General features: G+C 35.4%; 4 protein-coding genes across 4 annotated transcripts; all 4 read right to left on the reverse strand.

The window, feature by feature from the left end:
* Positions 1 to 492: 492 nt before the first annotated feature.
* LOC115441701 (endothelial lipase) lies at positions 493 to 3650 on the reverse strand. The gene is made up of 4 exons (XM_030166596.2): positions 3232 to 3650; positions 2597 to 2991; positions 905 to 1238; positions 493 to 673 (listed from the first exon to the last, which is right to left on the reverse strand). Exons 1-4 carry the CDS (start codon positions 3486 to 3488, stop codon positions 628 to 630), a joined length of 1032 nt encoding a protein of 343 aa, XP_030022456.2. The 5' UTR covers positions 3489 to 3650; the 3' UTR covers positions 493 to 627.
* A 1227-nt stretch (positions 3651 to 4877) lies between these two features.
* On the reverse strand, positions 4878 to 6946 carry LOC115441717 (pancreatic lipase-related protein 2). The gene is made up of 5 exons (XM_030166612.2): positions 6826 to 6946; positions 6521 to 6707; positions 5980 to 6374; positions 5569 to 5902; positions 4878 to 4965 (listed from the first exon to the last, which is right to left on the reverse strand). The coding sequence occupies exons 1-5, from the start codon at positions 6860 to 6862 to the stop codon at positions 4920 to 4922; spliced, it is 999 nt and encodes a 332-aa protein (XP_030022472.2). The 5' UTR covers positions 6863 to 6946; the 3' UTR covers positions 4878 to 4919.
* A 2077-nt stretch (positions 6947 to 9023) lies between these two features.
* On the reverse strand, positions 9024 to 11763 carry LOC115441725 (pancreatic triacylglycerol lipase). Its single transcript, XM_030166620.2, has 5 exons — positions 11667 to 11763; positions 11309 to 11495; positions 10281 to 10675; positions 9665 to 9998; positions 9024 to 9115 (listed from the first exon to the last, which is right to left on the reverse strand). Exons 1-5 carry the CDS (start codon positions 11701 to 11703, stop codon positions 9070 to 9072), a joined length of 999 nt encoding a protein of 332 aa, XP_030022480.2. The 5' UTR covers positions 11704 to 11763; the 3' UTR covers positions 9024 to 9069.
* A 5400-nt stretch (positions 11764 to 17163) lies between these two features.
* On the reverse strand, positions 17164 to 19513 carry LOC115441718 (pancreatic lipase-related protein 2). The gene is given in 6 exon segments (XM_030166614.2): positions 17164 to 17259; positions 17715 to 17925; positions 17928 to 18029; positions 18122 to 18516; positions 18815 to 19001; positions 19407 to 19513. Coding segments are annotated over 6 exon segments (1008 nt in total). The 5' UTR covers positions 19474 to 19513; the 3' UTR covers positions 17164 to 17213.
* Between the last annotated feature and the right edge of the window lie 3275 nt (positions 19514 to 22788).

A 22788-nucleotide genomic window follows, 5' to 3' on the forward strand; every position in this document is an offset into this window, starting at 1 on the left:
TGAAATTGCTAGCTAACTAGGCAAATATATAAACAAACATACTAATATAATTGAATATTATTAACTTAGCTACTCCAAAATTGTAACCAATATATAGGTCATGTTAAATTATTTTTTGGTTATCAGTGGTTCTAGAAGGCGGTTTAATTTTTCTTTAAAAATTGAACTTGAACTTATAACAATTAGGATTAATTGCAATTGATAATGACAAGTTTGTCTCGTATCAGAGCGAATGGAAGTACACTAATTGCGCTTGTATGTAACCAATGAGTCGAATGAATGTAACAAAACGTGAAGTCACAATTTCTTCTATTCTTCATAGTTTTTTCTTAGTTTTTAAGTATAGCTCCATAAAGACTGCATTTTGCCGGCCTACGTTATAAAAAATGTTTAAATCTAGTATATTTATGACTCTCAAGTTTCTTTGGTGCTTTTGGTATTTACACGTACCAGTTTAATCGTGAAAATACCTGAATTTGCAATAAAATGTGTAGTGATGAAAGTATGGAGCCAAGTTTATAACATTACTATGGAATAACAAATTAGCAATAACATTTTAAACCCAATATGTTTTTAATAACACAATTTACAATTTAAAACAATTACATATAATTAAAAAAATAACACTCAAAACGGCCACGAACTGGAAGTATTTAAACCGTATATACCCCTTCTGTAACAAAATAATAGATCAACATACTAATTATAGTGTATGATATATATGTATATCTACGGTTCAAAGGCTTATTGACGTAAGCGACGTTTTTTTGCGTTTGCGACACTTTCATACATATTCAGAATCCGCACGTTTTTTTTTAACAAAGTTAAAATTTTCGAAAAAAAATATCGCTTCCGTCAAAGAGCCTTTCAACCATCGGTACGTATTTTGTTAAGAATAACGCACCCTCGTTTTGAAAGATCTGAATTTCCTAACTTCAGACCTTTGCCAAGACACGAACTGTCTTCAGCTTTGTTGATGTTCTTGCACCATCTACCGACTAAATGATTATTGAGGACACTGCTTGCGAATAGTTCAGTGGCTCTTCCATGAGAGCAGGTGGAGGACTCACAACCAGGCTGAGGGTTCCGACCACCGTTGGGATAGAAGTCAGCATTACCAATAGGATTGAAAATACCTAAACGGTCGCCATCTGTGTGAATTACTTCCACGTACTGACCGGATTTCTTGTTAATACCTTTGGCTTCATCGCTCCATAGCGGACCAGCCGGGTCTAATCCTAAAATTATAATTACATCTATTTGTGTATATACAGGGTCATTTATATATTGTGTTAATAAATGAAACCAAATATTCGTCTTGACTATTGCTTACATTGTGCCAAAAATTATACATGGTTAAGGAATGTTTTCAACGAAAGTTTCCCGGTCTCACTTTTCAAATTTTTTATCATTTTGTGTGTAAGTGCGAGCGTATTCTTGTATGAAAGTGCGACAAATTATCTTAGAGTAGTAGTAGTGGCATTAGGGCGTATAAAATGAAATATATTTTCTTCATAATTTACACTTTTTATTTTACACTAGCTTCCGCTCGCAGTTTCGCCCGCGTGGATTTCGGACTTCAAAAATGGAGCAGGTCGCGAACGTTCGAGAATGTTCGTTTTACGAAGCTACTCGCTAGGTGATTCGCTAGCCTCTAGGTGCCAAGCAAGCCGCCTGCCTGTGCGTTCGCGACCTTATATATATACAAAAATAATCCTTATAGAATGATTCAGTATTCACGCATGATGCTTATTATTAGCGTATTTCATGTATAACTTTGGTGTTTCTATACCGATTTCTATGATTCTTTTTTATGGAATATTTAATAATGTTAACATTTTAAATTAGGGATGACTGAGAGTGTTATAAACGTAAGAGTAGGCAAATATAATGAGAAAGCTTCGAACTGCTAAGCTATCGGGAGTTACACGTGTTATTGTGAGTCAACCATAAAAGATAGACATATGCTGTCGTGGGATATTTTTACATAATTTTAAGGAGAACATTTCCGTCATACATGATTTCTGTGTAGCTTTAACCATTAAGGTTGCACACGCGACGGAAGCTTAAAAAATTGAGTAACTTCTCACGTTTTCCCAACATTTCCCTTCACTGCTCTGCTCCTATTAATTGTAGCGTGATGAAAAGTATACTATAACCAGCACAGGAGTATGACAAATACTTGTACCAAGTTTCGTTAAAATCTGTCGAGTAGTTTTTGTTTCTATAACGGTTATACAGACAGACAGACAGACAAAAATTTTACTAATTGCATTTTTGGCATCAGTATCGATCCCTAATCACCCCCTGATAGTTATTTTTGAAATATATTTCATGTACAGAATTGACCTCTCTACAGATTTATTATAAGTATAGATTAACAGTTCGAGTAATTTATTGTAGCGTTATTTTCAAGAGGATTAGTGTTTGGTTTAATTTAGTAACACAATGTCAATATGATACCGTGTATAAATGATACGTATAATTTTATAAAATTTGAGATGTCTGTGTCACGGGAATTTGAGACGTTATTAAGTAGCTAACAGATATAATATTTTTATTTGTGCAAGCGGTGTAGCGTAGTGGCATTACTTGCCAGTTATTCTCCGGGGTCGGCGTCGTGTAACTCGTCCAGCTTTGCCAGCGATGTGCGCTCCCAAACTGAACCCAACTAGATGAACATTATCCCAGTTTCCACCACCAACTCTAATAAACCAGTTTAGGAAATGGCCAAGGAAGTAGCCAACAATTGGTGCTCCTTTGACCGCCGTCACATAAGACGAGTCAGCGAGTACTCGCCAGTCAACTACAATGACATTGGCGTCTTGAACAGTTAGATAGGCTTCAGTGATGAGCGGATTCATGCCCGAGTTACCGTCGCTCCTCCATCCATGAATGATGACCATCAAAGGTTTGTTTGCGTTGTAGTTAGTTCCCCAAATGCTATCGATCCTTCCGTGTTCTATGATTTGTGGTTTATGTGGGTTCTGTCTGCAATAAAACAAAAATTTTAACGTAAAATAACATATTATAACTACATTAAAATAGCATGAAGTTTTATTTATTTTATTATGTGGATTTTGAAGGTGGTAAAAGAAATTAGAAAATATTTTACAGAAGTGGGAAATAATTTCACTACTTACTTTTAATAAAAGTACACAAAATATGAGAATAACAGGACATATTGATATATAATATAACACGTAACTTAAGTACATGCTGCAAACTTACCTCGTATAAAGCCAATATTGAGCATGAGCCCCATTTCTATATCTTAAAACAGAGTTATCGACAGCAGCGTGAAGGTCTACAAGTTGTGGTATACCTTTACCGTCAGGGAACCAGACGTAACGGCTTTTGCCTTCGATATAATGGCTATTATCCCGTGGCACAAGAGTAGCAGCACGACCGACAAACACTAAAAATGAACACGTAAATGCTAAAGAATTTGTTCCGATTTTTCCTTTTATAAAATATGGTTGTTCCATTTTCAATAATGCTATTGGTAATGGTTGTTGCACATCTTTGAAACTAAAGACAGAACGATCATCAAATGTTTATAGTTTGCAAATGAAGTTGTGATAACGAGTAACCAGCATGTTATGGCGGCGTAGAATACTACCACGAGCCTCATGACCGTAGTAAATCGTGTGTGATTTGTGGGTGTAATAAATCTTGTACTAGTGTATTAGCATTTTAGCACGGGTTAATTAAATTATGTACTGGAAACGTGAAAACTAAATGTGAACAAACCGTTTTGGTAAACCTGTTCTTTGCAAATCAAACCAGTTCGCTTGAGTCTTCCCTTGTTCACGCGTGCTTGTTTATGAAGGTACATTATTTATTTTCAACCTGAACGACAAAGTGAGTTCTAGTTAATTATTATGGTAATTAATTAGGCATATTTCATAAGTTTTAAGTAAATTATATTTGACTGTTGTATTAACCAGCTAATGTTTAGCCAAGACGCGCCCCATTACTTCTGTCCAGGGCTGTTGCGGGATGTTGCGGGGTAACCGGATTGACCCAAGCCTCAGTCTCAACGCTACCCATTGTAGGGTTTATGTATACTCATACTACTAACGCTGCACACACACTGCAAGGGATTAGGGAAAGTAGGGGGGTGCGTCATCATGTATGAAAAAATCTATAGATGCTACTCAGTTTATGACTAATAATTTGGGTGCATTATAGTGTGGCTTTTGTATTTCATGGGCTTATATTATGTGTCTAGTAGCATTCACTCAGAAATTGTGAAACAGGTCCTTAATCGTGTAATTGTTATTACTTGTAATAATATATAACCATGTTCGCCTATGACATAGGCCATATTTGTATTTTTAAATACTTAAATGAAAAATGAAAACTTCCATACCTAAACTGATGACGATGATCTACTAGGTGAAGTTAAAATAAAGTAATTTGGAGGGGCGCTAGAAACTATTTGAGCCTCAAAGTGGATAGTAGATGAAAAAAGTTTAATATATTATGATCTACAGGCTCGTCTCTTATTATATGACATGCCACGGAAATTAGCTCTGCCAAATGTAGGTCTATTAATTGCATTTCTGTCTATGCCTTTGGTGATAAAGGCGTGAGTTTATAATTTATTTTAGTTAGCAGCATGTTTTCTTTAGCGAAAAAAATAAAAGGGATTTAGGTACTTTACTTCACACAAAGAAAAAAAACTTTAAACTGAATGTGTACAGGCGATTTCAAATTTTGATATTGTTCAGCTACTTTTGTGACTGACTGTACATATCATTAAATGTATATGCACAAAACTATGCCTGGCTAAATGACACGTAAAACTAACTAAAGTACATAAAGTGAATAAATTAGGTAAAGGTAGATTTTAAACAAAAAAAAAAACAATATAAGGAAATAATATAATATTTATTTTGGTGTTATCAGAGTCCTTAGAAAGGCCAAGAGCTGCCGGTTCTCAAGCCGAATATACCATTTCTGTAAATAAAAATAAAATATTTAGTGAAAACTATGTACCGATTATTTTGACATGAATAAAAAAAAAAACTATAAAATAACCACATGAACAGAGTTGATTATGTTCATCTACCGACAACTACAAAGTGTTGGTGTAATAATTTAAATACTATATTTTTTTGCGGCTCCGTCCGTGTAGATAAATTTTTCCAAAATAAACAGTAGCTTTTACGCTATTCCAGACTACAATCCATCTCTGTGATAAATTTTATCTAGATCCGTTCAGACGGTCTGACGTGATTGAGTAACAAACATATACCTAAACTTTTGTATGTACAATATTAGCATAGATTGGCCATTGAGGAAAATATAGAGATAGCCTTGTCGCAACTTAAATCCTGCTACGGACTACACATGGCGAAATGCATCCATATAAATGCACTATGTACGAAAAATGGGTGCATTAACTGTAGCTCTGCCTGCTCCTTTGGGCATATAGCAAGATATAGCGGACCATGATGGTAGCTGACACAAAACTAATAAATGTTTGTATTTTCTTTGGATATCTACGTTACAATACTCTTTGGCTTAGGAGAAATAGGAGACGTAACATCTGTTGCTTACCCGCGTTTGTTGAGGATGCCGTTGCCCATATGTAGAGAAGCACCAGCACATCTGTTGTTCTTCGCGTCGTTGATGTTATTGCACTGTCTTCCAACAAAGTGGTTAGTGCGGACACTTGAAGCAAATAGTTCGTAAGCGCGACTGTGCGAGCATGTGCTGATCAAGCAACCTGGTTGCCGGTTTCTGCCTCCGTTCGGGTAGAAGTCAGCGTGTGCGATGCGGTCGAAGATACCCAATGAACCACCGTCAGTATGGATTGCTTCAACGTATACTCCAGATTGACGGTTCAGGGCCTGGTTATTTCCTCCCCATCTAGGACCAGCTGGGTCAAGACCTGTAAATGTTGATGTGTTGTATTTTTTTAACTATTCCCAAATTTATCATACAAAAGCGGTTAATGATTTAACTTACCAGTGACACGGATAGGTCTACCGCCAGCAACACGGCCGGCGTTTCCTACGACATGGGCTCCCAAACTGAATCCAATTAAGTGAAGCTGATTCCAGTTACCGCCGCCAGTGTTGAAAAGCCAGATTAAGAAGTTGCCAAGGAATTGCCCAACTCCGGGAACACCGTTGGAAGCAGTGATGTAGTTGGAATTGGCCAAGCGTCGCCAATCTACTACGATAACATTCACGTCTTGAACGGCGAGATAGGCTGATGTAATCATTGTATTTACTTTAGAGTTTCTGTCGCTGTTCCATCCATGGACAATGACTTTGGTGGGACGGTTAGCGCGGTAGTTCGAGTTCCTCACGGAGTTGGCATTGCCGTTGATGAGGGTTTGTGGAGAGTTCGCGTTTTGTCTAGAACAATAGTAATCACAGGATTATATATATACACATATATGTATACACTATAATTAGTTTTGATTTATTTATACGTGTTTTCTAATTGTACAAAATTTTAAAGGAAATAAATGATATAATTATTAAAAATAAGGATACTTTACCTTGTGAATAACAAGTATTCGTTATTAGCGCCATTTCTGGAATTTAGTACGCTGTGGTCCACGGGTTCTTCCAAGTCAACGAGATGCGGTACGCCGTCACCATCTGGCATCCAGATGAAGCGACTCACACCCTCTACATAGTGACTGTTGTCACCAGGAACCTGAGGGATTGCACTGCACGAGCACACTAGAGTGAAAAAAGTAAACAAGAAACTGTTAAACATCTTGAAATAAATTGGACTACAACGATACAATATAAATATCCTGAAAACAGTTAAAGCTAAAATCAGTTAAATTCAACTAACGCGCTATAAATCCAGCGAGGACCACGAGGACCTTCATGTCTAAAGCAACACTGTCATCAAGTTAACAGTCGAGAGTATTTATTAGATTGAAATGCTTTATCTTATAAGCTTATAATTAATCCTTCTTAAAAAAAATGATAAAATTAGATAAAACACGTGTACCTCACTATTTTGTGTAGAGTCTGTTAATTGAATCTAGATTTTTCTTTGCAGATCGTAATTATGTATTTTTTTATAATAATTTTAATATTATGACGTATAGCTGGCTTTGTATGTCTTAACTACCACTCAACCAGGAGTGTAACAGTTTTTGAGGTTTATCGAAAATTACTGTTTTAAACCCGATGCCAAAAGAGAGGAACACCTCTCTTTATAACAATAAGTTATGATGTGTACATCTATGTGTATGTTGAAGGCTGGAAAGTCTTCGAAACTTAGGAAGAAAATTATAACATAAAAACCGCGATAAAATTCGTAAAATCAAATTAAAATCCGCAAAAAACATAAGAAATCATTATGATAACTATATTTCCTCTGTTTAGATTTTCATCACAACTTCCAAACTTTCTTGTTTTCTATAGATTTTTTCATACAAACCTTGTTCGGATACAACAAAAAGGAATTAGTGTAATTGTTAGAGTCGTTCTCAAGTGATGATCTAATATACACGTAGACTCGATTTTCGTTTATATTATACTAGCTTTTCCTCACTGCCCCGCCCGCGTGAATAAGTTTTTCCGGAATATTAAAAAGTGACTTATGGAAAAATAATCCAGGAATAGTGTAGCTTCCTTAATGTGAAAAGTTTGCTTAGTAGTAGTATCGGTTTAGTAGTTCCTGAGATTCAAACAAACAAACTCTTCAGCTTTATAATATATTAGTATAGATATTAGATGAGAATTAATAATTTTATTTATAAAGGTAATTCTATCTATTTAGATTATGTTTGATATTTCAATTTTAATATACGTATTAAATTTCTGAATGCAAAATTTATATAAGGCGTTTCCATTTTTAAAATCATTAGTAAGTGAAGGTATTTTTTTGAATTTCGGTGTTTTATTATTTATGTAGATCGCGCACAAGCTACTGAATGAATTTAGGCCAAGTATAAATTGACAAGAGTTTTAATAAGAGTGTCACTTGAATTTAAGTGTCAATTGAATCGGATTAGCAAGCTAAGATGGCAGCGGGCAGGGGACATTGCTCGCAGAACTGATGGCCAATGGGGCGCAAAGGTTTTGGAGTGGGCGCTGCGAACAGACAAGCACAGTGAGGGACGTCCACCCACGAGGTGGAGAGATGACCTAATAAAAGTCGCAGCAGGTCTCTGGATGCGGGCCGCTTCCATTAGGTCAATCTGAAATTTTTTGCGGGAGGTCCACGTTCAGGATTGGACATCCTGCAGTAAATGATGATGAAGTGTTACTTGAAGGAGGACGCTACTAAATGGTCAATGTTACAACTCCATTAATAGTATCCTGATTATTAAAATTGGAAATTATTCTTTTCCAGAAAAAGTAAATTTATATATACAATTTATTCTAGTTCCAGAAACTGGTTATGAATTCTCTAATTTCAAAACAAAGGTTTTAATGCGTCATTAGAAATAAAAAAACGTATTTATACCATCAATCATTACGAGAGGTCCTCAATGTTAATCGTATTATATTAGATTTTCCATTGGTTTTAAATATTCTATCAGAAAGCGTACTATGAAAAAGGAAAAGTTATATTAATGTTAACATGATATGAGAGTAGGGGTAGGACAACATAATATTATAACAAGTCTTAAGAGTTTTATTTTTTATTTTTATCGATAACAGTAACGAATCATATTGTCAACCAAATCAAAATATGAGTAACTATATTAAATATTTGTTAACAACTACGCAGGTGGTTTTGTAACTAAATGTAGCAATTGTAACGAGATAAAATCTCGATCATATCCAATCTAGAAAAACCATTAAATGTCAAAGCTGGTTATCACCGTGGATCGATGTCGACTAACTTTAGTCGAATGCATACCTTGATAAAAGAATCCACGCTGTGTATTATTATATTATTATGAACGTTCTAAACAATGCGTGATGCCTGCAGCCCAGCTGACGGTTACGTAAAATTATACTCAAATTGATGAGCATAGCTAATTTTAAAAAGGCAAAGCAGAAAGAAAAGTAATGAAATAATAAAAAGAATAAAATATAAAAAAAGTAATTTATTCGGTTGAATATTATCAGTTGTTCAGAAAGGCCAATATCTGCCAGTTGTCAAACCGTAAATACCGGTCCTGTAAAAAAAAAGGAAATTTAATTTAAACGATTCCTAGAATCTTTTGTAAATGCCAAAAATATTTAAGTAATTATGTGATCAACATTGCGTATGCGCGCGTAGTTATCAATTGTAATGGAGTAAAAAACTAGCATGTAAAAAAATCTGATGAGGGTTTAAAATATAATCTCTTGGATCATATTTTAAACACTACACACAGACATTTTAATGATCGACTTTGTTTAGATATATACATATATTTATATTCTAAGAAGAAGTAAATATGCGAATTGTATCGCGGATTTTGTATTTTCAAAAGACAAATAAAACACAAAAACCCTATTATTTTGATGCTATAGTTGTATCAAAAAATGTCGATCCATTTAATTATTCTATTTTTGTTCAAATTGTGGATACAAAGTTGTAAATATAAACGACCTCATCAGAAGATAATATTTTGATGGTAGCTAAGTTTATACGTGTGAATATTTCTTAGACAAATGACATATCTTGACGAACTAGGGTCCAATACGATATAGATACAGAGATTTACACAGCTGACCCTTACCCGCGTTTATTGAGGTTGTTATTACCCATATGTAGAGATGGCCCACTACATTTGTTGTTTCTCGCTTCATTGATGTCATTGCACTTTCTTGCTAGGAAGTGGTTAGTGTGTACACTTGAAGCAAATAACTCGTAAGCACGACTGTGTGAGCATGTGCTGATCCAGCAACCAGGTTGTCGATTTCTGCCTCCATTCGGGTAGAAGTCAGCGTCTGCGATTTGGTCGAAAATGCCTAATATACCTCCATCAGTATGGATAGCTTCAACATATTGTCCGGAATTACTGTTCAGAGCCTGGTTGTTTCCTCCCCACCTGGGGCCAGCTGGGTCAAGACCTGTAAATCGAGTAACATAATATTATATTGTAGTCGTCGGTACGTTAAGGGCATTAGGTAGCCACTGAAAACCAGTGTGTTTGTTAGTCATAGTTTATGCTGAGATGGCCACCTAGTTGTCACGGTTGGGATATAGAATAGGTTAATGCTATACTTAAGTATTGTGTGTTCTTTTTTGTTATAAAACGTGTGCCGCGACTGTAAATTATTCTTTCTTTCTAAATATTAAGTACTGTTTTAAACTGTCAAATTAATTATAAAATTAAAAAAAAATATGATTACCAGTGACGCGGGCAGGTCTACCGCCAGCAACACGGCCGGCGTTTCCTACAACGTGAGCTCCCAAACTGAATCCAATTAAATGAAGCTGATTCCAGTTGCCGCCATTGGTGTTGAAAAGCCAAATTAAGAAGTCACCGAGAAATTGCCCAACACCGGGAACACCATTGGAAGCGCTGATGTAGTTGGAATTGGCCAGGCGACGCCACTCCACTACGATTACGTTCACATCTTCAACAGCGAGGAAGGCTGACGTGATCTCTGTGTTAACTTTAGAGTTTCTATCGCTGTTCCATCCATGGACAATGACTTTGGTGGGACGGTTAGCGCGATAGTTCGAGTTCTTTACAGAGTTGACGTCGCCATTGATGATGATTTGTGGAGAGTTCGCGTTTTGTCTAGAACAACGGTTATAAAATGATTACACACTGTTATTACTGTGGGTTTACGTAGATGTATTTTCTAAATCTTTAATAAATTATATGTCTAGATAGAATGGCGCGTTTCAATGGTACTAAAACTAATAAGCCAACTATTTGAAGCTAGTGCGCGTGAAAATTTACTTAACTGATTTGATTTTTTTCTTTTGCTTTAGTAAAATGTACAATATGGTTCATACACTTAATAATTTTTATGTCTTATCATGAATATAATTGAATTTGTAGTTTTAAACATCGTAGAATATTATAATATTTACCATGCAGTAAAAAGATTTACTTAAATTTTTCCCTTTATTAAGAATTTGCTTTTTATATATATGATTGAATCCACGAGAAGTATTCTATAGGTTTTGCTTCTCTTATGAAATTTCAAAATAGACCTAAGCGGTCATATCTTTTGATCGCGTTGATTTACAAGTCAGATTTTTTTCACAGCCGAAAGAGGCCGTAGACTCGAGAATTCGACATAAGTTTCAACTTGATACCTCTACGCGTTCCTAACAAAAAGAAGCTTGACAGACAGATAGAATATAAAGTGATCCTATAAGGATTCCTTTTGAGATACGAAACCCAAAATGCAGGATACTTTACCTTGTGAATAAAAAGTATTGGTTATTAGCGCCATTTCTGGAATTTAGTACGCTGTGGTCCACGCGTTCTTCCAAGTCTACAAGATGCGGCACGCCGTCACCATCTGGCATCCAGATGAAGCGACTCACACCTTCTACATAGTGACTGTTGTCACCAGGAACCTGGGGGATTGCACTACACGAGCACACTAGAATGATCAATAAAGTATTTAGTAAATAATAACATATAGCACATTTCTAAATAGATGAAATTATGAAGATAAATAACTAGTCTCAAAATAGTAACAAATATTTAATTTCACACTAGATATTTAGCTATTATTAAAATGAATATATAATTTAAAAAAGTGTATACGAACGCGCTATAAATCCAGCCAAAGCCACGAGGACCTTCATGTCTAAAGCAACATTGTTATCAAATTAACAGTCGAGAGTATTTATTAGATTGTCATAAAATCAATTTCATTGATAATATTTAGATAAAACTCATGTATCTGATTGGGTATTTAGTGTAATAGAATTTGTTTAATGATTTCATGAATCAGGTTTTATTGCAGATCTTAATCATAATGTGGCCTCATTGCGAGATGACAATGAATTTTGACGTCGAAAAACACGTATTAACATTGATCATTATCATCATAAAAAAGCGGCGAGAGCCTAGTTGGATGTGGAACGGACTGCCGAGACGAATGTCCGCAGGTTCAAATCCCAAGGGCACACACCTCTGACTTTTCTAAAAAATCATGTGTGTATTCTTTGTGAATTTATCGTTCGCTTTAACGGTGAAGGAAAACATCGTGAGGAAACCTGCACATCTGAGAAGTTTTCTATAGGAATTTCGAAGGTGTGTGAAGTCTACCCATCCGCACTAGGCCAGCGTGGTGGACTAATGCCTAATCCCTCTCAGTAGTAGAGGAGGCCCGTGCTCAGCAGTGGGCAAGTATATAATACATGGCTGATATTATTATTATTATTATTTTATTATCATCATCAACCACAGAATGTGCACTACTGAATATAGGCCTCCCCCAAAGATTTCTAGATCGCCCTATTGGACGCAGTTCGCATCCAGCGATCTTCTGTGACGTTTATGAGGTTATCGGTCCACCTCGTGGGTGGACTTCCGACGCTGCGCTTGCCAGTAAACATTACAAAAGTATATTATGAACAATAAGCTTTGTTTAGAATTAATTTTCTGACTTAAGTTCACACGACTATAACCTACTGAGCATTAAATTGATGAGAATAAGTCATGTTAAAATCAGGGGACAATACTGTCTACAGGGCGTATTCGTCTTTTCGCAAGTACTCAAATAATGATGGCTCTAATTGAGATACAACTTTGAAAGTCGTGTAGGTAAAAGTGCATCTTTGTGACACGCCTGATCTTATATAATTTTTATTATATGTATTTAGTAGTTTTATTATATTTAATATATTAATTCCCCCATTATAGTACTCGTCTCAGATTTTTTAAATAACACCTAACTAAAGCAGGTGAATGTTCATATAAATGATCGAATGTTTTCACATCGTGCATAAACTATTGATAGATCGAGTCTCATTAATGATATTAAAATTACTTATATTATAAATGCGAACGTTTTTGAAAATGTTTGTATGTTAGCAGTCAACGCAGGGACTGAACGTATTTCGGTGAAATTTAGCCCACGGGTAGACCATGCATTAATGCATAAACTACTTTTAATTTCGGTAATTGCCTACCATAAGAAATTATGGTACTTTTTCAAAAAAATAGATGGCGTTAGTGCTGTGCAGTGTTTTAGGGTCTTTGTAGAGGGGAAGGCATTACACGTGGACGAAGCTGCTTGGAACTATGAATGAAAATATCGATAATAGAATGTAATTAGGTGCTTATCGTGCTTTTAGTTACGTCACATGATGTTATCCTTTTTAATTTGCAACTCTAATTACCACTATAGTCACTAATACGATAGGATCGTAATAATTATATTATTTTGTGAGATTAATTTATGCAATTAATGATCCCATTGTTAAAGTTATTTCAGAAACCGATATCTGTAAGTTCTTTTTATATTGTTGTTTTATTTTATTCAAATTTACAAAATCATGAATTGTCCTATGCGTTACTAATAGTACTTTGGGTCTAAAGTCTATCTAAATTATACTTTCAAATATTAAAATAGATGTAAACAAAGATTCAAAGCGACCGTAGTACGACCAATAGGGTGGCTGGGGCAGTGGGCATCTGCATATCCGGATTAAACACAGGTATATTATATATTTTTGTATGTAAATACTTAAATAGTGTGTTAAACATTTGAATAATTGGGACTATTTTCATTCAGACCTATCGTTATAATTTAAACCCGTGATATTTTGGCCTTAGTCGGACATCCTGAAGCATTTCGAATTGACGGTCCGCTTGCAGTCGAATAGCGCTTGATACATTGTGATAAACATCAGGTGACACAGTGATCTCTACGTCTTTGTAGTTTGTAGAAGCTTGGAAAAACACATCACGGTATTATCTGGCGATAAGGGTTTTCTATCGCGTAACGTTAAATATAATCTACATTTAATTTTAACTTAAATCGGACAATCGGGCTATGTTGATATCTACGGATTATAAACGTTATCTATACACTATGCTATGTAAACGCAATAGAAGCATGATAGAAGTGTTCGTCGCGATAAGGTACCGTCAGCCATAACGTTAGCTAAGCAAATTCGAAATTTCCAATTGATAACAATACAAAATCTAAACGTGGCTAAAACAAAAATGCCGTTTCAGAATTTTGAGTTCGATTATGTATTATATTTTTTTTTATACTTAATTTCGAAAAAAATAATTAATCAACGAAAAATGCTTGATGACGTCATACATACAATTAAATAAAGTATATGGTTCCTTGATACATCTTACTATATATTTAAAAAACTAAGATACCTTCATTTGTCAATGTCAAATATCAATATTACAATAGTTACGGGACAATTGTGAATTTTTAAAGAGAGAGAGATAAAAAACACTGTCATTTTACTTCTTTTTTACTGCAAAGCAAAGGTTTGAGCCATATATTTGACGTCATTTGGTGCTTACGTTGTTTTAGAATGAAATTAAATTCAAAGTGAAAATCTTCAATGAAAATATCTGAATTTTGGAAAAAAATGTGGGTCGAATAATTTTAAATCTAGTTTCATAAAACATAAACATTGAGTATGTTGAAAAAACGAAATGATGTCAATTGCCTTTAAACTTTTGATACCTTAGTTTTTTCTTTATTCAAATCTTTTTTTAAGGGCGTTGTTTATATATGATAAAGATGAAACAATATTTCAATCAAAGCTAATGTGTAGAAGCGTTTTATTGTTTTATGTTCATGTACTTTTGTGGCTGACTATACATATGTGTTTGTTACGGCTAGGGACCGTGACCGCGCCGTGCGTAGTATATGGAAGATAAACAATTTCCAAATATATTTTAATTAGCGCTTGCAAACGACTTTGTTCACGTGAACTACAAAATTAATTTATAGGATTATTGTAAAGAGTATTTTCCAATGGTTTCTTTGATGTTGTAAAAAAATATATCATGCAGTGGCGTAAGGTTTATAATTGGATTCATGCCGGCTTCCATTTCGTAACTTATGAAAAATCGAATTAACATTGGAACGATTTGCGCAGCATATTTATTCATATTGATAGTACCGATATGTTGTGTTGGGTTCCCCTTTAATAAATGTCCCCCTTCGCCACTGTTATCGCGAGTCCTATATCGAGAATATCATCAAAGTAGTCTTTAATAATTTTATTTCCTTTTGCGTGTGATCAAATTTACTTTGTTTCGTATTGAGAGAGATTGGCTCTGTCCATAAGTAAATAGGATAGAAGTTCTTATCGAAATATGTATGTATATGTACATTGAGTCTTTATTTGCCATAAAATATTGAGATCAGTGGAGCATGCGTTCTAGCCAATATTTGACGCTCCAAGATACTGAGGGACATAAAAGAGGCATTTCAACATGACAAAAATAAGAGTCGCGTACCCCTTAGGCACTGGTAAAACCGACAAAAGTATTTTTTTTTTCGCATTTTTTTTTATTTTACGCATCCACGCTACGCTAATTATTCAGATCAAACTCTGGCATAAACAGAATACGTCTCTCTTTATACTTCTTAAACTAGTTGAAATCAGGTTACAGGGTTTACAGGTTTGTTTACTACTTTTATTATACATTCTACATAATCGTGAACGGGGGACTATTATGAGCCCATCCAATATCCGTCTTTAAAGAACAATGCCCATTACTCATAGAGGCCCAGGCCAAGTAGCGAACATCGAAATAATTACTGTTTGTTTACAAATTTTAATACGGAAAATATTAAAAAGAGTAATCAATCTCAGCGGCGATAGCTTAGTTGGGTGTGGAACAGACTGCCAAGACGAATGTCCGCAGGTTCAAACCCCGAGGGCACACACCTCTGACTTTTTTAAAATCATGTGTGTATTCTTTGTGAATTTATCGTACGCTCTAACGGTGAAGGAAAACATCGTGAGGAAACCTGCACATCTGAGAAGTTCTCTATGGGGATTTCGAAGGTGTGTGAAGTCTACCAATCCGCACTAGGCCAGCGTGGTGGACTAAGGCCTAATCCCTCTCAGTAGTAGAGGAGGCCCGTGCTCAGCAGTGGGCAAGTATTATAATACAGGGCTGATATTATTGATTAATTTCAGTAGAAGTTCATCAAACCATTGCATTGTTATGAATAAAAACGCCTTCTTACCCTTACTAGCAAATCATAAAAAGACTAAACGAATATCATACAAAACAGTAATAATATAAAAGGAAATCGTCATTATTTTTGAGAGGATGTGATTTTTCTGTCATTTATTATTTATTATATACGAAATATATTTTAAGATTAACATGCCCGCTTTGAAATTCCGCCATTTTGAAATGCATTATTGAATTTCTGAAGTAATCCATAAAATAACAAATATAGCAGGCTTTTAACAAATCTTATTTTTAAAAAATATTTATAACTAAAATTATGAACAATTTGGTTAATGGTTTAATGATAATAATTGAGCTTAAAGGGTATTGCTCTTCGTCGCACTAAGGAGTAAGTCGATGGGTACATTATTACACTGATCGTCATCAAAAGTTATGCACCGAAGGATATCTTCAGCGTCAACGGCAACATGAGATTAACCACTCATAATGTCGCCCATCCCGGAGCCGCCTTTGCCCTGTCCTAATATGATATTTTAAAGAAATGATTTGGCTTCGGGTTTACGACCGGCCTAACGTCTATCCCCTCTGAGGAATCCCACACTGGGTAAGTTATTGTTGAATAAAATTTTACATAAAATCTTGAACTTTATACCAAATGTGTTGCTGACCTGAGAATCGAACTCACGAACTCTCGGTTCATCTTTATATTCTATTACTATTATATAAAGCTGAAGAGTTTGTTTGTTTGCCTCGCTGTCGTAAAAAAAGGTATATTTAGAAATGGATTCTCAAATAACCCAGCGTGTCAAGGGTTTGACCTTACAAAACTCCAGATTTTACAAGCCAAGTACCCTGCGATCGAAACTACTTGTTCTGTCTCTACACTCGTAGCAACTATAGACTTTAGGCCGTTATGTGAAAACTTCACTCAATCTCACAATTTCGCGAGATCACGTACAAAAGTTTCATCTCTCTCGTACAAAGATCTCGCAAAAACGAGATTACATTCCCCAACTACGATCGCTTTCAAAATCTCAATCACACAATAAATAATGCTTGAAATATAACGGCTTAAAAGGCTATGATATCCGATAACACCTCCAATATAAGACATGTAATAAAACAACCAATTGCGATATAATAAATATTTTATTATATTATTCACAGATCGTCAGAGTCCTTAGAAAGGCCAGCGGTTGGTAGTCCTTAAGCCGTAGATGCCACTTCTGAAAATGAAAACAATAAATCCGATTTAGCAAATCAATCACGATCAATTATCAGATTAAACTTAATCCAACAGATCGATAAGTGTTAAGTTATCAAATTAAGTCGGATATTAATTGATGACGTAGTCACGATGTTATTCCAGAAAGGGCTATTATGAATGTTATTGTTTAATAAGTTTTCTGAGTATATATTAAATCTTATTTGACGAAAAAATTTAATGTAAATAGTAATCTTATTATATTCAATGAATTTGACAGATATGAACAAAGGATTTGTATGAAAAGAGTTCTTTTTACACTTCATATTTCCTTTCCTTGAATATAGTGTACGCTGTGCACTTAATGCAGTTTAAGATCCGACGTTCCCGTTTTACATCATTGGAGATAGAACAATTTGTTATTTTTGAATCGATTTCAAAATAACTATTAAAAGTTGTCATATCGCGTATACTCACCCGCTTTTGTTGAGGATGCCGTTACCCATCCTTAGCTGAGACCCAGAACATTGGTTATTTTGAGCCTGGTTGATGTTGTTGCACAGTCTTCCATTGAAGTGGTTAGTGCGTACACTGGAGGCGAATAGTTCGTAAGCACGACTGTGGGAGCAGGTGCTGATGGCACAACCTGGCTGAGGGTTTCTGCCGCCATTAGGGTAGAAGTCAGCATCGGCAATACTATAATAATAGTATGGATAGCTTCAACGTATCGTCCAGCATTACGGTTCAGAGCTTGGTTATTTCCTCCCCACCTGGGACCAGCAGGGTCGAGACCTATAAACATTGATGTGCCGTATTATTTAAATGTATTAACATAATATCATTTATTGTCCGAATGCTCTTAATTATAAATAACATATCCTTACCGGTGACACGGATAGGTCTACCACCAGCAGTACGACCAGCGTTTCCTACAATGTGGGCACCTAAACTGAATCCTACTAAATGCAGTTGATTCCAGTTGCCGCCGCCATTGTTGAAGAGCCAGATCAAGAAGTTACCGAGGAACTGCCCAACTCCAGGAACGCCGTTAGAGGCGGTGATATAGTTGGAGTTGGCCAACGAGCGCCAGTCGACTACGATAACGTTGCAATCTTGAGCAGCAAGGAAAGCTTGCCTCACCATAACGTTAACTTCAGAGTTTCCGTTACTGTTCCATCCGTGTACGATGACTTTAGTAGGGCGGTTGGCGCGGTAATTGGAGTTTCTGATAGAGTTGACGTTACCGTTAGTAATCACTTGATGGCTGTTTTGGTTTTGCCTGAAAATAAAAATTTATAGTTTAATATTCATCGTACCAACTTAAAAATCTGACTACGTGAAAACTTTTGTCGATATCTTTGGTTGGGTACGCAGTATTGACGTCTTGCAGGGCAAGTTGAATATACGAAGTTGATGTATGTTCTATACTTAAGACTGATTATGACACCTTTAATACGTTTTGTGTAAATATAGGTTGAAAGGAATTTTATATAGCGAAAAACTTGTTTGCTTTGCCTTTTGTAGACCAAGATCATCTAATTTTAATCGAGAATTTGTAAAAATATATAGAAATGTACCTTGTGAAAAGCCAGTATTGATTGTTAGCGCCATTTCTGGAACTTAACAAACTATAATCAACTGGTTCTTCCAAATCTACGAGGTGCGGAACGCCGTCACCATCGGGCATCCAGATGTAACGGCTCTCTCCTTCGACATAATGGCTATTGTCGCCTGGGACCAGGGGGATTGCACTGCTCGAGCACACTGGAAACAAAACGTCAAATGGTGTTTAGATTAAATGAGTTTTTCTTCGTTCTGAGATGTCGATCTGAAAACCTTTGGGAGAGGCCTGTGTGCAAGAGTGATGTTTATTAAATACGAAATGCTCTTCACCATGACTCACGCTTAATGACCTAATTCACCTTGATATATATTTTATTTTAACGAATTTATTAAATAGGCGTGTCGAATTATATCAAGGTAAGACAATAATGATGCAGTGTTATACAAAGTAACTTGCAGCAGATGGATGAGTAAGAGCCCAGTAAATATCAGAATGGTGTGATTGAGGCTAAATCTACGACACAGATGATAGACAGTAATACAAGAGAAATCTCTTCACCTGGTTTCTTTTAGACAGTTATGTAATAAATAAATATTAATACTAACGCGCTATGAATCCAGCCAACACTACGAAGAGCTGCATATTCGCGGCAACGATACTTATCGAATCCATAAGATGGAGTATTTATTTAAAATTTTATCTGGTAATTCCGTTATTAATCAATACGTCAGATAATTATATCGTAAGTTTGAGATTTTATGTTAATAATAAATAATATTATACGTTAATTTGAAGAATAAAATAGCTTTCAATCGATCTGCGATTTATTTAAATATATTAAGAGTATTTAATTTATAATATCTGTTTGAAGAAACTTAAATTCCAGTCGGTGCTTCGAAAATAATTTATGCTAGTAAGAGCCGGGCGTACTCGGGACTTTTTTTCTGTCGACTCCGTTCTAGCTTGTTCTAGCCTGTTCTTCCTTTTGTTATGTCACAATACTATAGTTTTTAATAGGACATTTTAGAATCAAGTGCATTTTGTACGAGCTACTGGCGCCCTCTTAGGGCCGTGGCGCGCCGCGCGCCCACTCAAAGCCTATTCAATGTGCATCTTTACTATCACATTCACCAACACCTGTATCTGCCGGGCTCTTGCCAGGAATATTACTTAAACTACAAAAGAATTAAGCTATATCTGGTTCTTTAACAAGGAGAAAGCGGACGATATGAGTGGCGAAGGTCCATATAATCTGATTCCAGTCGCCTTCACTTTCGTAATTTTTATGTTTACAACGTAAAGTACACATTATTTTAATCTTCAACTGACGCAATACTTTTAATTGTATAATATTTTGGTAGATAAAATATATTCAAAAAGACTTAAAACATATTTTTTAAATAATTTAGTCAATATTTGTTCCCGCGCGTAACACGCACACCGCCAAGTATGGAAATATTTGTTCAACGCCGTTTGCTCGAGGGAAGGATCTTAAATAGGCTCTCCTCAATCTACATGTGATCTAACGTAGCTTGGGACATAGGTGATGAAATTTGAATGTGTTACAGCTCTGCCTACTCATAGAAAGGTTAAAAGCATGATGCTATGTACATGCAATTTGAAGGAGATAGATATAGGTATAGAACTAGAATCATCGCTTATGAAAAATATATTAAGCGGAACAGTAAAGACTTTATGTCCAATCACGCTTAGTCTAAAACATTTATCACGAAACATCAATCAAAACGTCTCTACGTTTGCGGCATGATAACAATCATATTGATGCCTGTTCAAAGAATGATAATCACGTTATAATATAATTTTGCAATCATGGAAATATTTATTTCATGTGGAGTTGATTCGAAATCTCCAGAGTTGAAGATAAAAAAAAAATGTATTTCCATTATAAACTCCAATATTTCTGTTAGCACATTTAAGTAATTGCGAAAATAAATTACTCATATGTAATTTGGTCCTCGTCCGTCTCTATCTGGACTTCACTCCGCCTTCCTGATGGTCAGTCGGGTCACTTTGCTGTGCCATAAAAAAATTAAACACTATTGCATTTTGTGACTTAACTGGCTAAAACTGATTCTTCTTTAATTTGTGGTTGAAGAACGGTACTGGTAAAAAAACGTAAAAGTTTATTTATGTTTAGACTTCAATAAAAGGAGGTTCTCAATTCGACTGTATTTCTTTATGTTGTTATCTCAGAACTTTTTAACTGGGTCAACCGATTTTGATGATTCTTTTTTTTATTAGAAATTTTATTTTTCTTCGACCCTTGACTTTAGAGATGCATCAGAAATTTTAAAATTATATTGTTAACTATGATGTCCTCAACGTATACTAATTTTTACTGACACAAAAAAGCAAAAGTTAAAACCTTTTTACCTAATGCACCAAAAAGGGCCACCGCGGAGTTTTGGTTAGTATGCCGTACCTAAGGTATATATAGTGTTAGAGACTTGGCTCGGCGGTCGCCCGATGGTACCATCAAATCCAGGCGGCTCAACTTCGGCTCGTAAGGCACAGTGACCAACATAACCGCCCAGTCGCATCCCGCGAAGAGTGGGCAGTGGTAAGTTACTTTCTCCACGAAACCAAAAAGAAAGCCGGGGTAATTATGCCCATCATCTGGAGTTGTATTTGTGTCTTGACGGTCGATATTTGTTCTGGGCATCACCTTACTTTACATTTTGTGTAGTTGGGCCACTTTGCCGCGCATTCGATAAAAAAAAGAATACAGAATTGATCATCATGATGTGGCACAAGCTATTAATTTAATATCACAGTCAGTTATATCTTTTCGACGTTGCCCTGTATATATTTCATATTTTTGTCTGATTTCAAAATTTGTAATATTTAGTGTGAGGTGAAATAAATATTACTAGTGACGCGAAAGTATATTGAATATTTATATTGTTAATGTCGTGTTGTCTGATTAGTGTTGAAATTAAGTACGTGGCTTACTAAAAATAATATTAATCTCTTACATGTAATGTTTACAACATAACAAACTGCATATATATGGGAATGGAACTTTAGTTACTAAGGTGGTTTGGGCATTTGGAGAGAATGGATGATAGGAGACTGACAAAGTGGATATATAAGGCGAATGTGGATGGAAGAATCGATAGAGGTCGACCGCACCGAACCTTTGAATGTTAGATCAAGACATTCTTAGAAAAGGCCAGCTCAAATCATTAAAGTATAATTTTGTCAGCGTGTGTATTTTGAATTTAGAATTGATAGGATATAAGAAATTAGTTTTAAATATTTTACGGTGGTTGACGTATTGTTGTTTTTTAAATTTCGAATGATTTTCAGACTGTTTACTGTTTACTTCTCAGCTAATTCCCAGAGTATTCGTTATGTTTACTCATACCCCAATTTTTTTGAAAAGAGAACTAAAAAAGAAATAAAAAACGAAAGCTTATCTATACTTATAATAAATCTGTAGAGAGGTCAATTCTGTACATGAAATATATTTCCAAAATAACTATCAGGGGGTGATTAGGGATCGATACTGATGCCAAAAATGCAATTAGTAAAATTTTTGTCTGTCTGTCTGTCTGTCTGTCTGTATAACCGTTATAGAAACAAAAACTACTCGACGGATTTTAACGAAACTTGGTACAATTATTTGTCATACTCCTGTGCTGGTTATAGTATACTTTTCATCACGCTACAATTAATAGGAGCAGAGCAGTGAAGGGAAATGTTGGGAAAACGGGAGAAGTTACTCCATTTTTAAGCTTCCGTCGCGTGTGCAAGCTTAATGGTTAAAGCTACACAGAAGTCATGTATGACGGAAATGTTCTCCTTAAAATTATGTAAAAATATCCCACGACAGCATATGTCTATCTTTTATGGTTGACTCACAATAACACGTGTAACTCCCGATAGCTTAGCAGTTCGAAGCTTTCTCATTATATTTGTCTACTCTTACGTTTATAACACTCTCAGTCATCCCTAATTAAAAAG

This window comes from Manduca sexta, chromosome 25, assembly GCF_014839805.1.
Source record: "Manduca sexta isolate Smith_Timp_Sample1 chromosome 25, JHU_Msex_v1.0, whole genome shotgun sequence".
NCBI lineage: Eukaryota > Metazoa > Arthropoda > Insecta > Lepidoptera > Sphingidae > Manduca > Manduca sexta.